Source organism: Phacochoerus africanus, chromosome 2, assembly GCF_016906955.1.
Source record: "Phacochoerus africanus isolate WHEZ1 chromosome 2, ROS_Pafr_v1, whole genome shotgun sequence".
Lineage (NCBI taxonomy): Eukaryota > Metazoa > Chordata > Mammalia > Artiodactyla > Suidae > Phacochoerus > Phacochoerus africanus.
Genome location: NC_062545.1, coordinates 35,054,215 through 35,069,107, shown reverse-complemented (window position 1 = coordinate 35,069,107; position 14,893 = coordinate 35,054,215). Strand labels below are relative to the sequence as shown.

The following is a 14,893-nucleotide window of genomic DNA, read 5'->3' as shown; positions in this document are numbered from 1 at the left end:
AATGTCACACAAATGAACTTATTTACAAAACAGAAATAGACTCACAGACATAGAAAATAAACTTATAGTTACCAAAGTGGAAAGGGATGGGGAGGGATAAATTAGGAGTTAGGAATTTAGAAACTATGATACATAAAATAAACAACAAGGTTGTACTGTACAACACAGGGAACTATATTCAATATACTGTCGTTAAGACATAATAGAAAAGAATATGAAAAAGAATGTATAGATATTTAAAATTGAATCTCCTTTCTATACACCAGAAAATAATACAACATTGTAAATTAACTATACTTCAATTTAAAAAAAAGAAACATGGAAAGTGTTCAAGAAATGTTTGTTATAATTAACATTACTCTATTCCTTGTTCAAGTTACATAACAAATTTTAAGTATGTTAATAGATTCCCATTCCTATGATGTACTCTGCAGCCACTAAAACTGGAAGCATTTTATGCTATCATAAACACTGACTACCCAGGAACATTTGTGCAAGTAAAATGATCTTTTCTTCTTTTCAGCTCCTTATATTTAATATAAGATAATGATATATATTCAAAGTTGAGATGAAGCTCTAGAATAGTCAGATTTATGAAATATTTTGCTCTCTAGGTATTACTCCCTAACCCTGAAACAAATGACACTCAATCCCTCCCCTATATCATAACAAGAAATATGAGTTTCCTAATTTTACAAAAATTTGTTCTTTACAACCACCAGTAAGTCTCTTTGACAAGGCCCATGCTGCTTCCCTAAATCAACATTTATTTTAAGAATCTGAAGACTCTAGGTGCCATACAATATTTGTTTTGATACTTAATTTAGGGATCAAGGAATTTATAAGCTAAAACAGAGAACTAATAATGATTTTAATCCCCTGTCAATTACTTCTTTTCCATTATTCGCCTCTTTTTTCTTTTACTCTCCCCTTCAATCTGTATTTCAATAAATTTCCTTTTTCTCCCAATACCTCATACTGAGTGATGATTCCATTTGGATCCAAAGGTTCTTTCCAGTTCAAGAAGATCTTATTTTCAAAGGATGTTCCTTGAAGAGAATTGACTGGTACAGGGCCAGGCACTACAAATAAATACATTTTTGGTGATAAGGATCCTTATGGCAGAAACAGAAAAAATAAACATGAAGCTAGAAAAATAAATTAAAAGTAAATTAAAAAAATAAAAATAAATCCTTAAAAAGAAAATAAGCTGTATGGCATTTTCTGACTTTAACACATAAGAATTTAAATTAAGTATATCTATAAGCTTTTAATGAAGATTATGTACAACTGCAAAGTTATTTTTATTCAAAAGAATATTCTATCACTTTAGAGAACTGAATAAATTGTGTAGCCTAGTTTTCTCTGTAGTATACCTCTAATGACATGAAGATCTCATTTGTAATTTGTTTCAAGAACAGAGCTTTCCCTGAAAGATTTCCCAGAAATATTTTTTGAAGATTATTACGAACCCCTAACATGCATCCATAAACAATGTTCATGAGATGATAAATTATAATAATAATTAACACTCTTTAGACTCAAAAGCCAAACCATATGACACTAATTTGAAATGCCCATTAATAATCAATCTGAATTTTACAATTATGCTTAATATATTTCTATACTTTTTAAAAGACAGTGTTGATCTTTACAATTAAAAAAAAAATTTAAGATGAATATCAGGCTCCCATCTTTTTAAAACAATTCCCTTTTGCAAAGCTAAAAATCAAGCCATCTTATGACATCGGACTTGTTTAGAACTCATAACTAATTATGAAGTATCCCTAGGTATGACAAGATTTGAGAAACCATCCCAGTCCTTATTTGCAAGTGTCTTATAACTGACAATACCCAGTGACAGCAATGAATGATGTGTCCGTTTCTATTGAGAAAATACAAGATATGAGATACTTTTGCTACTGTGTATTTTCCTTTTATGTATCTTATTTAAATACTTAGTTGCTATTTCTTTACATAAAAGTTCAATTTCTTGTTTTCATAATGTTTAAAAATACATCATATCCATCCTACCTTGCTTAAATATATGTTTTCTTTTGAAACCATCAACCAAATGTTGGGCAAGTATGATTTTTTAATTAATATTTTTCCTTAATCTCATGTTTCAGTGAACTTCACACATGACATTATCTAGAAATGTATTTTCAGAGTATATAGCAATTTTGTGAGGACTGAAATAAATTAAAAATCACTGGATCAAAGGAGATGCATTGCAACGTGGCCAGCAGCATCAAGAAATTCTGAATGATATGTCAAAAGAGTAAGATTTATTTCAATCTACAAGGAGACAGTGAATGATGTTACGACCTCTAGGTCAGCCAACATAATTCGGTACATTAATAATAAATTCATAAATGAAAAAAACCCACAGTAAATAGAAAAAAATGCCAGGACTGTATCCTAGAAGATATGTTCATGTATCTAACAGCTGAGAGCTCAAGCAAAAGTTAACAAAAGGCATCCACTTCTCTCAACCCCCAGGTCCACAGTATGGGCACAGCTCTTCCAGTATCAAGGCAGAGGGTCTGTGATGGATGGACCTGTGTGTAATTTGTGGCATCTACTGGATGCTATCATGGGCATTAGTTTGATTTCCAAGAAAATACCTGTTGTTTCCATTCCACTCAAAGACATAGGGTTACAATTATAATTAAGGGAAAGTATTTCTTCGCCTTTCCATTATCTCTCATGGAGGGTGGCTCTTGGAGGCAGGAGCAGGTAAAACCCAATTTAATGAGTAAATGTTTATTGATGGTATTGTAATTACTATTTATGTTCATCAAACATCACTTGGCTGCAACATGCTATGAGGTGGCATAAATATATTTCAAATTGTTCACAAATAGGGAGGATAGCTTTATATATTTGGATAACTCTGCACTGAGAAAAAGGCAGAATTAGCAAGTACCCTTCCCAGACTTTGTACACACAGAGACTCTGCTCTTCATATACAGCTTCTACTTTGTCAACAGGATTCACTTCAAATGATATTATGGGTACACTTCACACACTTATGGAAAAGTCTGAGGGAAAATGATGGCCAAGAGAGTGCCATATTACTGATCCTGGACTGAGACTAGTATAGTGGATGAGAGAAAGAATTACACTTAAGGGAACTACAACACACACACATAAAACAGGTGGGGGAGGGGTGTGGGCACAGATAAATTATATTCAATAACGCTCCACATTTGAAGGGAGACAATTCTGTATATAGACAACAGCTATATGTATGTATGATTTGTGAAAATACAACATGAAATTACTAACACTATCATCATGGCAGTCTTCATATTGCAAGAAATGTCACCTCACATTTCCACATCAACAACTTTTAATGGAGAGAGAATGCTGACTTTTATTCCCCTGCCTATAATTTATTGGAAAGCTGTTTCAGCTAAATTCTTTTTTTGCACATATGAAAGTCCCTTACAATGTAACTCTCAAAATGGAAGAGAAAGGAAAAATGAAAAGTGGGTGGGGTAAGATTACATTAAATAAGTATTAGAGCCTTTAAAATATAATAAATATGTGTATAAAAATAGCTTTGTATTAGCCAAAAAATGTCCCTACACCAGGCTTTTCGGCTGAGCTAACTCCATAATATTGATTTTTATGAATTCGGGAATAAAAAATGAAAACAAAATCTCATACAAAAAATTCTACCCATGCATTAAAAAAGTATGCAATAAATTAAATATAAATTCTACCTTAGGGTTCTAGTGGGAAATCATTCTAGCTTTGCTCTCATGATTTATGGATGTCTCCAGAATTCTTTTCATGAAATTATATTCCTTTATTAGGTGGTTGATAATATATTATTTTTCTATGTATATAGGGCAGCAATAATTTAGTAAGACTGACTTAATTAGATCATCATAATCCATCAATCTTCCAACAGATTATGATTTAGATTTTTTCCCTCCTTCAGGAACACTGAGACACATCAAGTACTCTATGTAGAAACAGAAGCTCATAATGAGAAGATCTGAACACTGAATTACTTGCAAATACTTCATAGAAAGCCTGTACTTCAACCATTTAGTCTTACAGATAAAACAACAGGAAGGAAAAAAAAAAAAAAACCCTTATAGTAGAAGGAATGACTTTGTGATCCTACTATGAAATAATAATATGCAACTCAATTACAATAAATAAATAAATAAATAAATAAATAAATAAATAAATAAATACAGGTTAAAATAAAACAAGGTTAGGAAATAATATTGAAATTAGACTCTACAGTTAATGCTATTTTACTTTTGCAAAACTACTAGATAAAACAAATAGCACAGTCATGAGTTTGATCAATTTAAGACATTATTAAACTCCCAAACCAATTCACTTCCTAATTAGTAATCTAGTCATATGAGTACCCAAAAATACATTAAAAAATTTAATGCACTGTGAAAAGGATTATATAAGCCTGATTGCATTCTTTGGTTTGTGGAAAAGAGAAGTGGACTAAAAACTCATACCAAAGAATACCATCAAAATGAATTATACTGTTAGAGAGTGACTGACTAGAGAAGCACAAAACTCATGTAACTCAGCCTAACATTACCAATTAAGAAATCATGGTTTCTTTGTTTTTTTTTTTCAATTTCAGGTGCAGGCAACAAAATATGTGAGTATATTCTTATTACCAAAAGAGATTGTGAAATGTCTAGTGTACAATGAACAAAATTAGATGCTTTTGCCCTGCAAAGGAAAGCATCAACAAAACTTAAAAGACAACCTACAGAATGGGAGAACATATATGCAGACAATGTGACTGACAATGGGTTAATACCCAAAAGATACATACTACTCAATATGAAGAAGAAAAAAAAAAAAAAAACCCAATCAGAAAACGGGCAGAAGACTAAGCAGACAATTTCCTAAAGAAGACATACAGATGGCAAACAGGTACATAGAAAAATGAGCAACATCTAGGGTTCCTGTTGTGGCTGAGTGGTTTACAAACCAGACTAGCATCCGTGAGGATGCAGGTTTGATTGCTGGGTTCAGGATCCGGTGTTGAGGCTGGCAGCGGCAGCTCTGATTTGACCCCTAGCCTGGGAACTTTCAATATGCTGCAGGTATAGCCCTAAAAAGCGAAAGAAAAAGAAAAAAAAAAGACGATCAACATCCTAATTATTGCAGAAATGCAAATCAAACCGAGTATTACCTGACACTGGTCAGAATGGCTACCATCAAAAGTCGACAAATAATAAATGCTGGAAAAGGTGTGGAAAAAAGGGAACCTTCATACACTGCTGGTGGGAATGTAAACTGGTGCAGCCATTACTGAAAAACATTATGGTTTCCTAATAAAATAAAAACAGAGCTATCATATGATTCAGCAACCCCACTTCTGGGTATACATCCAGAAAAGATGAGAACTGCAATTCAAAAAGATATATGCACCCCAATGCTTATAGCAGTTCTATTTATAATAGCCAAGTCCCCATCAACAGACAATTAGCTTAAGATGTGATATTTATATATATATATATGTGATATTTATATATATTTATATTCAGCCTATCTATCTATATATATATATATATATATATATAGAGAGAGAGAGAGAGAGAGAGAGAGAGAGAGTCTATTATATAGTCTGAATATAAAAAAATCTAAATAAAAATAACAAAATCACTTTTCTGTACATCTGAGACTAACTCAATAGTTTAAACAACTATTCTTTTTTGTTGCTTTTTAGGGCTGTACCCAGAGCATATGTAAGTTCCCAGGCTAGAGGTCTCAAATCAGATCCACGGCTGCCCCCCTACACTACAACTCATGCAATGCTGGATCCTTAAACCAGTAAGCGGGGCCAGGGATGGAATCCGCATCCTCATGGATTCATGGATACTAGTCAGGTTCGTTACCACGGAGCCACACAAGAAATCTTAAAACAAATATTCTTAAAAAATATCTACTGTAGGAGTTCCCGTCGCGGCGCAGTGGTTAACGAATCCGACTAGGAACCATGAGGTTGCGGGTTCGGTCCCTGCCCTTGCTCAGTGGGTTAACGATCTGGCGTTGCCGTGAGCTGTGGTGTGGGCTGCAGACGCGGCTCGGATCCCGCGTTGCTGTGGCTCTGGCGTAGGCCCGTGGCTACAGCTCCGATTCAACCCCTAGCCTGGGAACCTCCACGGGAGCGGCCCAAGAAATAGCAACAACAACAACAACAAAAAAAGACAAAAAAAAATCTACTGTAATATAGACATTTTAATATTAATCCCACTTGATAAAATGAGATAGAGATTTTTCAGAGCTTCTGAATCCATGCTTAAACTTCCCATTTTGATAAGATAATCTACCTATAAAACAAGGACACTCAATCATTCTTTCTTTCATAAGCGTGTGTTGTGTATTGTGTGGGTATGGGGGGTAATATGAGTGTTCACATATTTATGTATGAGAGCAGGGTTTGTTCTTTAAAATATTGTTAATGCTCTGATAAGTCCAAGTTCAAACATGATAGCTGAGATAACTGTGTTTGATTATCTCAAAGATGACAAAAGTACATTTATCATGAATAAGTCTAAGGTTTTATTTCTTTGAAAATGTGGAAATATGCATCATTTTAGGACAATATCATTTCCTTCAAAACCTGAGTAAATGAAATTAAAAAGCTTTCACTTCACTTTATTACAACAGGGGGAGGGGTGGCATGGACTGGGGGTTCGGGGTTAATAAGATCCAAACTATTACATTTAGAATGGATAGGCAATGAGATCCCGCTGTAGAACACAGGGAACTATATCCAATCACTTGTGATAGAATGTGATGTGAGGAGTATGTATCTATGTATGACCGGGCCACTTTGCTGTGCAGCAGAAATTGACAGAACACTGTAAATCAACTATAATAAAATTATTTTAAGAAATAAAGTTATAATTAAGAAATTTTTAAAAAGCAGCAGCAAACTTCCAGATCATTGCCACTTCTCATAGTGAGAAAGCTTGAAGTGATAAGGAGAAGAGTGACCTATTTAATAGCAATCTCATACTTGGCAGGCATCAAAATATACATCTGAGCCTAAAGTTCAGAACTTGAGGGAACTGGGAAGACTTGGGTATGAAGTACATTCTGTTTTCTGAAACCCAAATAAAAATGAAGTCCTCCTTACAAGCTACTCAAGGAGAGTTTTAGAAGAGGATGGAACCTTAGAGATCATCTAATTTAAACTTTTCATATAGATATGAGATATAGAGAACTGGAGGGGTGAAAGGATTTGCTCAGGTTACAGAGTTATTAGAGCTGAGTCTGAAAACTCATGATTCCTGACTCACCATTCATCTTTGCCTCAATTCACTATCTAGCACACTATTTTTCCCCTGCATGCTTTTATTAATAAAAGGAAATTTTGAAGATGAAATGTTTTACACTGAAAGAATACATTATTGTCATTATTAGATTATCATGTTTTTTTTGTCTAGGATACATTTTTTTGAATCAGAAGATGTGCTCAAGTTCACCTCAATGACATACTATAGTAAATGCGTGTGTGCAAATTATAATGTTTATGTTATAAACATTTATTAATATAAATGTTTCCTCCTATTGTTTAAGAATTTAGAAGTAATACATATAAAATTGGGTAAGTTATAAGTCAATAAGATGGATAAAAGATGATAGTGTACCAATGTCTGATAAGCACCTTTATTTAGACTTAAAAATATGAACTTTGCCCTTCTTTTATATTTATAATTACAGAAAATAATCTAAAATGAATAGAAGAGGTAAACATTGATGCTTTCAAATCAGAAGGAAAATGAAAGCTATTACTATTGGTCTGTAATGCAAAAAATGAGAATTTTAACTTAAGTGTATTTCACCAATAGGTAATTGATGTAGTGCCATTAACAGTGAGAACTATTTTTGAACATTTAATAAAACTTTTTTTAAACTTTTAGTGTGGTTGCTACTTTTCTAACACTATATAAAAATCACAAACAGTAAAGGAAAAGTTCATCAGTATTTGATGCTACCCTGGAGAATATTACGCTTTTTGTTAAAGGCAAACTCTCTCCAAAGTTAACCTTGTTAAAAGTATTTCAGAATGCAATTCAGTTTTGAGGTACTCTAGGCAAAACTGTAAGCAACTACATAATTCTTGTCATATAACTCCCCTCTTTAAAAATAATGAAGTGTGAGCATACCATCTTCATCAGTTTGAATAATCGTCTCCTCACTCTCCTTCCTGCCCTCTGGATTGGTTAGGATCATCTTGAGGCTGACGTTTGTATAAGGTGGCAGATGGTTCACAACATGCTGAGGGGCTTTCGGGTCCATGTCCAAACAGTCTGCCTTGCTCTCGTTGTGACCACGGAAGTAATGGTAGCAGATAGTGACATTAAAAGTGTGGCAACGCGTGATGTTGTAACCCAAAGATTCCCAGTCTACAGCGATGCGTCTTGCCTGTATCTCAGCAATCTTCAGAGTCTTTGGAGTTCGCATAGGTTCTGCAAAATGAATCAGATGTGCAGATACTTGTCAACTTTATCATCAATAACTTTGAAAAAATATAACACTGAGCATGACAAAGTATCTGTAAACCCAGGAAAATCTGAGAGTCATATTTTATTCTCATTTTCTTTTTTTACTCATAATCTTATTCTTGAAGATTTCTGTTAGGAGCTATGATTTACCAATGAGAAAAGATATGAAACATAAAACGTCAACAATTCATAGTACTGAGGAACATGGTAGAAAAATAAAAACCTGAAAATGTAGCTGTAATGCTTTTATAGTTGTTTCTGCTTTTACTGCCCTATTCCCTGTATTTTCTTTTGTCATTATTGAGCCAGTGAATTAGCTAATACATCATAATGGATAAGAGTCAACATGTTCTGCTCTATGATTTGTCATGTCACCAAGCTATGCTGTATACTAATTAGTCTAATTGTGACACTAAACTACCATTTACAAAAATGATGCGGACATTAATTAACATTATTTCAGTAATGATGCTGTTCATCAAAGCAGAAAAATATCTGAGAAAAACTGCAAGAACACATGTGGATATTCACAATGTCATCTATCCTTCTTGATCTCTTTCTGTCTTTCTCTAGGAAACACTCAGTCTTGACAATCCATTCAGTGTCACCGAAACCAAACTGGGAGGTGAATTTCCATTCAACTGGAAATTGTTGGCAGAACTAAACACTCCATTGACTGGAGTCCATCCATCACCGCTTCCCAAGTGTATACTTTCCTCATGCAAGACTAACTTTAATCATCTAACTTAATCAAAATAATTACTCGATGAAAGTCATGGCCGTGGCAAAGTCTACACAGTAAACAAACCAATACACAGCAAAACTTTAATACATTGATTTGACAAAGACATTAAAGTCAAGGCCAAGGTCAAGGCCTTGATGGTGCATCCATTAATTCATTAAGGATAGGTAAGCTCTTGCCAAATTGAAATTAGTAGGGAAAAAATAAAGAAAAATAAGTAATACAATGTGTTTTTAAAAATTTTAACTTTTGATATTAAAATCTTCAATTGTATAAAAGTAATCAGCATGGCATACAGATGACAAGCCTAAATTGTGATTCCAATTCAATGGAATCTGAAATTTAGTGTGCAATTTGAAATACACTCTTCTGGTTTTTCAATTTAAAACCTCCAAACTATAAATACACACACACACACACACATTAATCTTTGGTAGAATCCAAAGCATTGGTTTTAAATCCTGTCTGCTTGTCTTTTGATTGTTTATAATTCCAGTCTCCTTATTTTACCACTTTTTTTTTTTAGTATTTATCTTAAGCACTGTGAGTTGGCTGGAAGAAAGGTATGCCTTTCTAATCATTTAAAAAATCTATGTGCTCGGTGCTGTCATCATTTTCCCTGCCAAGCACAAGAGTGAGATGATGACGTTTTCATTTCAGTCTAGTTAGTCTTTGGCACCACTGCCCACAAGCTGGTCAGGCACTTACAGATAGCATCATCCTAAAATTTCCAGATAAACCACGATTTTACTGCCTGTTAGGTACAAATCAAATACAACTGAGTGATCATATTACAGTCAGTCCATATTTTGTCTTAAAAGCATCTAGAATTAGTAAGATTCCCCCCAAAAATACCTGGTATATATGAATGAAAATATCCCATAATGCAATGGGAGAAAACATTGAAAATATTTATTCCTCTGTTCTAAGTATTTTAGGTCCAGTAGTTATATACTTGTTTTTACACACTGCTCATTTTGACTCTGACATTTTTATCCCTTTCCAAATTTCTCTTTTTTCCAAGTGATCATTCTTTCTCATTCACCTTTTTGTTTTATTCCACTATTTAATTTGCAGATACCCTGAATTCTAATATAACTCTAAAAGCATAAGAAAAGCATAAAAGAAATTGAAGACACGAATGAAATGTATTAAGGGTTCATGGTTTGGAATAATCAATATTGTTAAAATGGCCATACTACTCAAAGCAATCTACAGATTCAATGCAATCCTTGTCAAAATTCCATGGTTTTTTTTTTCAAAGAAAAAACAAATAATCCTAAACTTGTATGGAACCACAAACACACACACACACACAAAACAGCCAAAGCCATCTTCAGAAAGAACAAAGCTAGAGGTATGATGCTCCCTGATTTCAATCTATGTTACAAAGTCATAATAATTACAACAGTATGATATTTGTATTAAAATAGACACATATATATAGTGAGCTAACTTATGACAAAGGAGTCAAGAATATACAATGATTAAAGAACTGTCTCTTCATTAAATGGTGTTGGAAAAACTGGACAGTCCTATTCAAAAGGATGAAATACAACCACTATCTTACACCATATACAAAAACTAACTCAAAATGAATTAAAAATCTGAAAGCAAAACATGAATCCATGAAAAAAAAAATAGGTTGTAAGCTCCTTGACACAGGTCTAGGCAATTTTTTTTTTTTAAATCTGATACCAAAAGCAAAGGCAAAAGCAAAAAATTAATGAGTGGGATTACATCATACTAAAAACATCTGTATAGCAAAGGAAAACACCAACAATACTGAATGGGAGAACATATATGCAAATCACATATCTGATATGGAGTTGAAATTCAAAATATATAAAGAACCCCTACAAATCAATAGCAGAAACCTCAAACAAGCTGATCAAAAAATGGGCAGATGATCCCAAAAGACATTTTTCCAAAGGAGACATACTGATAATCAACAGGTACATGAAAAGATGTTCAGCATCACTAATCATCAGGGAGACCAAAAGCACAAGATATCACCTTACACCTGTCAAAAAGGTTATTACCAAAACATCAAGAAATAACAAGTGTCGGTGAGGATATGGAGAACAAGGAACCTCTGTGCACTGCTGATTAGAATGTAAATTGGTACAGCCACTAGAAAAAAGTATGAAAGCTCCTCAAACAATGAAAAATGAAACTGCTATATGATTCAGCAATTTCACTTAAGTATTCATCTGAAGAAAATAAAAACACTAACATGAAAAGATATATGCACCCACATGTTCACTGCAACACCTTTTACAAGGAAACAACTCAAGGGTCCATCAAAGTATGAATATGTAAAGAAAATGTGTTTTTTATTCCATGTATGCAATGGAATATTATTAAGGCATGAAAACAAACTGAAAACTTGACATTTGGGACAACATGGACAGACTTCCAGGGTATAATGCTAAATGAATTAAGTCAGACAGAGAAAGGCAAATACCATATAATCACTCCTATGTGATTATGAGAACTTAAAAACAAAAGCAAAAATTAACAACAACAACAACAACAAAAGCTCATGGACTACTTACAGAGAACAGTTTCATAGTTGCCAAGAGGCAGGGGATGGAGTGTCAGAGAAATGAGTAAAGGGGGTATACATGTATTAAAAACAAAATGAAGTTTACAAAAGAATCTATGTTACAGATGTATGACATAATTTCACTGATAAGATTGGGGGAAAGTCTACTTAAGTAATTTTGGAAATGAGTAGATACTATAAGACTAATAAAACTCCCCCAAACAAAGAACAACCCCCTCCAAAGTGAATATTCATAGTAATGATTTAAACAACTGTAGGGTGCAGTCATCATAAATTGTATTTCTGAACAGTATTTTTTTTTTTTTTTGCTTTTTAGGGTTGCACCCGGGGCATATGGAGATTTCCAGGCTAGGGGTCTAATTGGAGCTACAGCTGTTGGCCTACACCAGAGCCAGAGCAATGCCTGATCCAAGCAAGCCGCAGCTCATGGCAACGCTGGATCCTTAACCCACTGAAGGAGGCCAGGGATCAAATCTGTAACCTCATGGTTCCTAGTCAGATTTGTTTCCACCGAGCCACAACGGAAACTCCTGAACAATAAATTTGAAGGCCTCTTTAGAAAGAAATTTTGAAATATAAAGATATAAAGTGTACATATGAATGTGAAAAGAGTATAAACACTCTAACACTTCATGGACTAAGTCTATTCAATCTGCCTGTCATATTACTGACTATATATCTACATTTTCTCCTAAGCCAATCATAATTTTATAAATTATTTCTTTATAAACTTAAATATTATAAAAATAAATAGAAAATTTCTTCTAACTAATCTCATTAGGACATTTCTTCTACCTTCTGGCTTTCTTCATTCAATCCCTTTAGGAAGCACTGAAAACAGGGAATGCGTGTGCTATTCAATTTCGGTTCAGTTGCTGCAGCTACCTGACTGCCTATTAGAACTGCTTGACATTCTGAATAGCCCTGAGCTAAGGCAAAGTCTGCAGGAACTTGGTGTTTCTCTAGGCTTGGAAGAGCAAGAGAGGTGCAAATGTCTGCCTCTTGAGGGATGCACCATCAAAAGCAGAAGCAACTCTCTCCCCTCCACTCTTTCAGTCTCATATTTGAAAAAAAAACTTTAATTTTTAAAATAAAAGCATGCCTAGACACTATGAAAGAAGACAGAGGAGCTCTACATCCTCAATTCTTAACAGTTTAAAGAGTTGGCAAGAGATACACTCATTATGTGGTATGTAAAAAAATATACAGTTCCCTTTGAGTGAAAATTTTGTGGTGGTGTATTTATATGCTGCTTACTTTGACACTTATATAATTGATATTTTTTCATTCTCATTTAAAACCTGGAAGGGGTATCTTTTTAAATCCTATACATAGTGTACAAATCACAATCATATTTTCACTAGTCAATACTTTATTAAAGATTTATAAAAAGGAATAGTTTTCTAAAAGGCAAAGAACCTTTACCCAAGGCCAATGTGGTATTTAAAGTTTATGTTTTTCACAGTGGCTTGAATAAATGCTATAAACTGCATTGTTATTACTAAAATAGTGACTTAAATATAATTTTACTCTCACTTAAGGCTATATTCACAAACACACATACACAGAGACACATCTAAAGTCAAAACTCAATTATTTTGTGCTTTAAGGCATCTGCAATAACTCAGGGGAAGCTGCTGTCTAATCACACTTATTCTTAATTGACATCTGCCTTATTTTTGTTTCCAGTTTTTATTGAAGTGGGACACACTCAGTTATATATATGTTATCACGCATACATGTGCACATGCAATACATTTATATATAAATACATATTCAAACATACACATATAGACACATACATACATACAATAGGCATGCTACTGAAGTCTGTTAGGTCTGACATGGGCTGACAACCCTGAGCACATGGGTTTTTTTATGTCAGAATATAAACAGCAGGGACTAGAGACTGTTCTACTACTATGAAATCCATTCAAAGAAAAGTCTATCAGAAAATTCAACAATAAAATTACCTAAATTCCTCACCCTGATCCATTATTTTTTTTTTGTCTTTTTGTCTTTTTGTCGTTGTTGTTGTTGTTGCTATTTCTTGGGCCGCTCCGGCGGCATATGGAGGTTCCCAGGCTAGGGGTTGAATTGGAGCTGTAGCCACCGGCCTACGCCAGAGCCACAGCAACGCGGGATCCGAGCCGCGTCTGCAACCTACACCACAGCTCATGGCAACACCGGATCCTCAACCCACTGAGCAAGGGCAGGGACCGAACCCACAACCTCATGGTTCCAAGTCGGATTTGTTAACCACTGCGCCATGACGGGAACTCCTGATCCATTATTTTTGTGCCTCACTAATAAGTGCACTGTATTTCTGAGACATGAATGAAAAAACAAAAATTTAAACTTTTAAAATTGGAAAGAAATACTTAAACTGTCATAGAATCAATGGAAACAGAAGGATATTGCTTAGGATTCACTATGTTATATAAAGCCGGGCATAATTGCTGTTTTAAGGATTAAATACTTAAAAAGAAATGACCTAATGGTACATAACAGGCATCATAGTAAGTAGTATTTACAACAAACAGTGGTAATAAAACAATGGGGATAACATTCCTTGAAGCACCACCTGTCATGTATTTTGAAATTTACTAAATGTTCTTTCCTTTACCATTTTTTCACTTTCCATTTTCAAACTTTTATTAGGTATTCTATACATATGTTTATAAAACAGTTCTCTCTCATTTTGCTTTTCTGGAAAAGGAACAAAGAATTGAAAAAATTGTGGGGCAGAATTTTGGCATAAACTTGGGAAGAAACACAGCAAAAAAAGGTGATTTTCATGTAGTAAAGGACCATATTAAAACATTTTGAACAAACTGTCTATTCATTGTGAAACAAAAATAGACCAGCTATTACATAAAGCATGCTATGCAGACACTGTGGAGGATTCTAAAGTGAATGAAACAATATAGACCTCAAGGAGCTTAACATTTATTACAAGTGATAAACTAAGAAAAAAGTTAAATAATTAAAACAGTATGATGTAAATGGTATATGAATGGAATAAAATACTACAGGAATTCAATAAGGAGAAACAACTTTCACCTA

General features: G+C 33.9%; 1 protein-coding gene across 2 annotated transcripts in view; it reads right to left on the bottom strand.

The window, feature by feature from the left end:
- PTPRK (protein tyrosine phosphatase receptor type K) overlaps nucleotides 1–14,893 on the bottom strand; it is a 570,706-nt gene that overhangs the window by 118,655 nt on the left and 437,158 nt on the right. For both annotated transcript variants that reach the window (XM_047758978.1, XM_047758985.1), the window contains exons 8-9: nucleotides 8,178–8,480; nucleotides 973–1,082 (exon numbers count right to left, since the gene is read on the bottom strand). In XM_047758978.1, coding sequence (XP_047614934.1) covers nucleotides 973–1,082; nucleotides 8,178–8,480 — 413 coding nt within the window. The remainder of the gene's footprint in view (nucleotides 1–972; nucleotides 1,083–8,177; nucleotides 8,481–14,893) is intronic.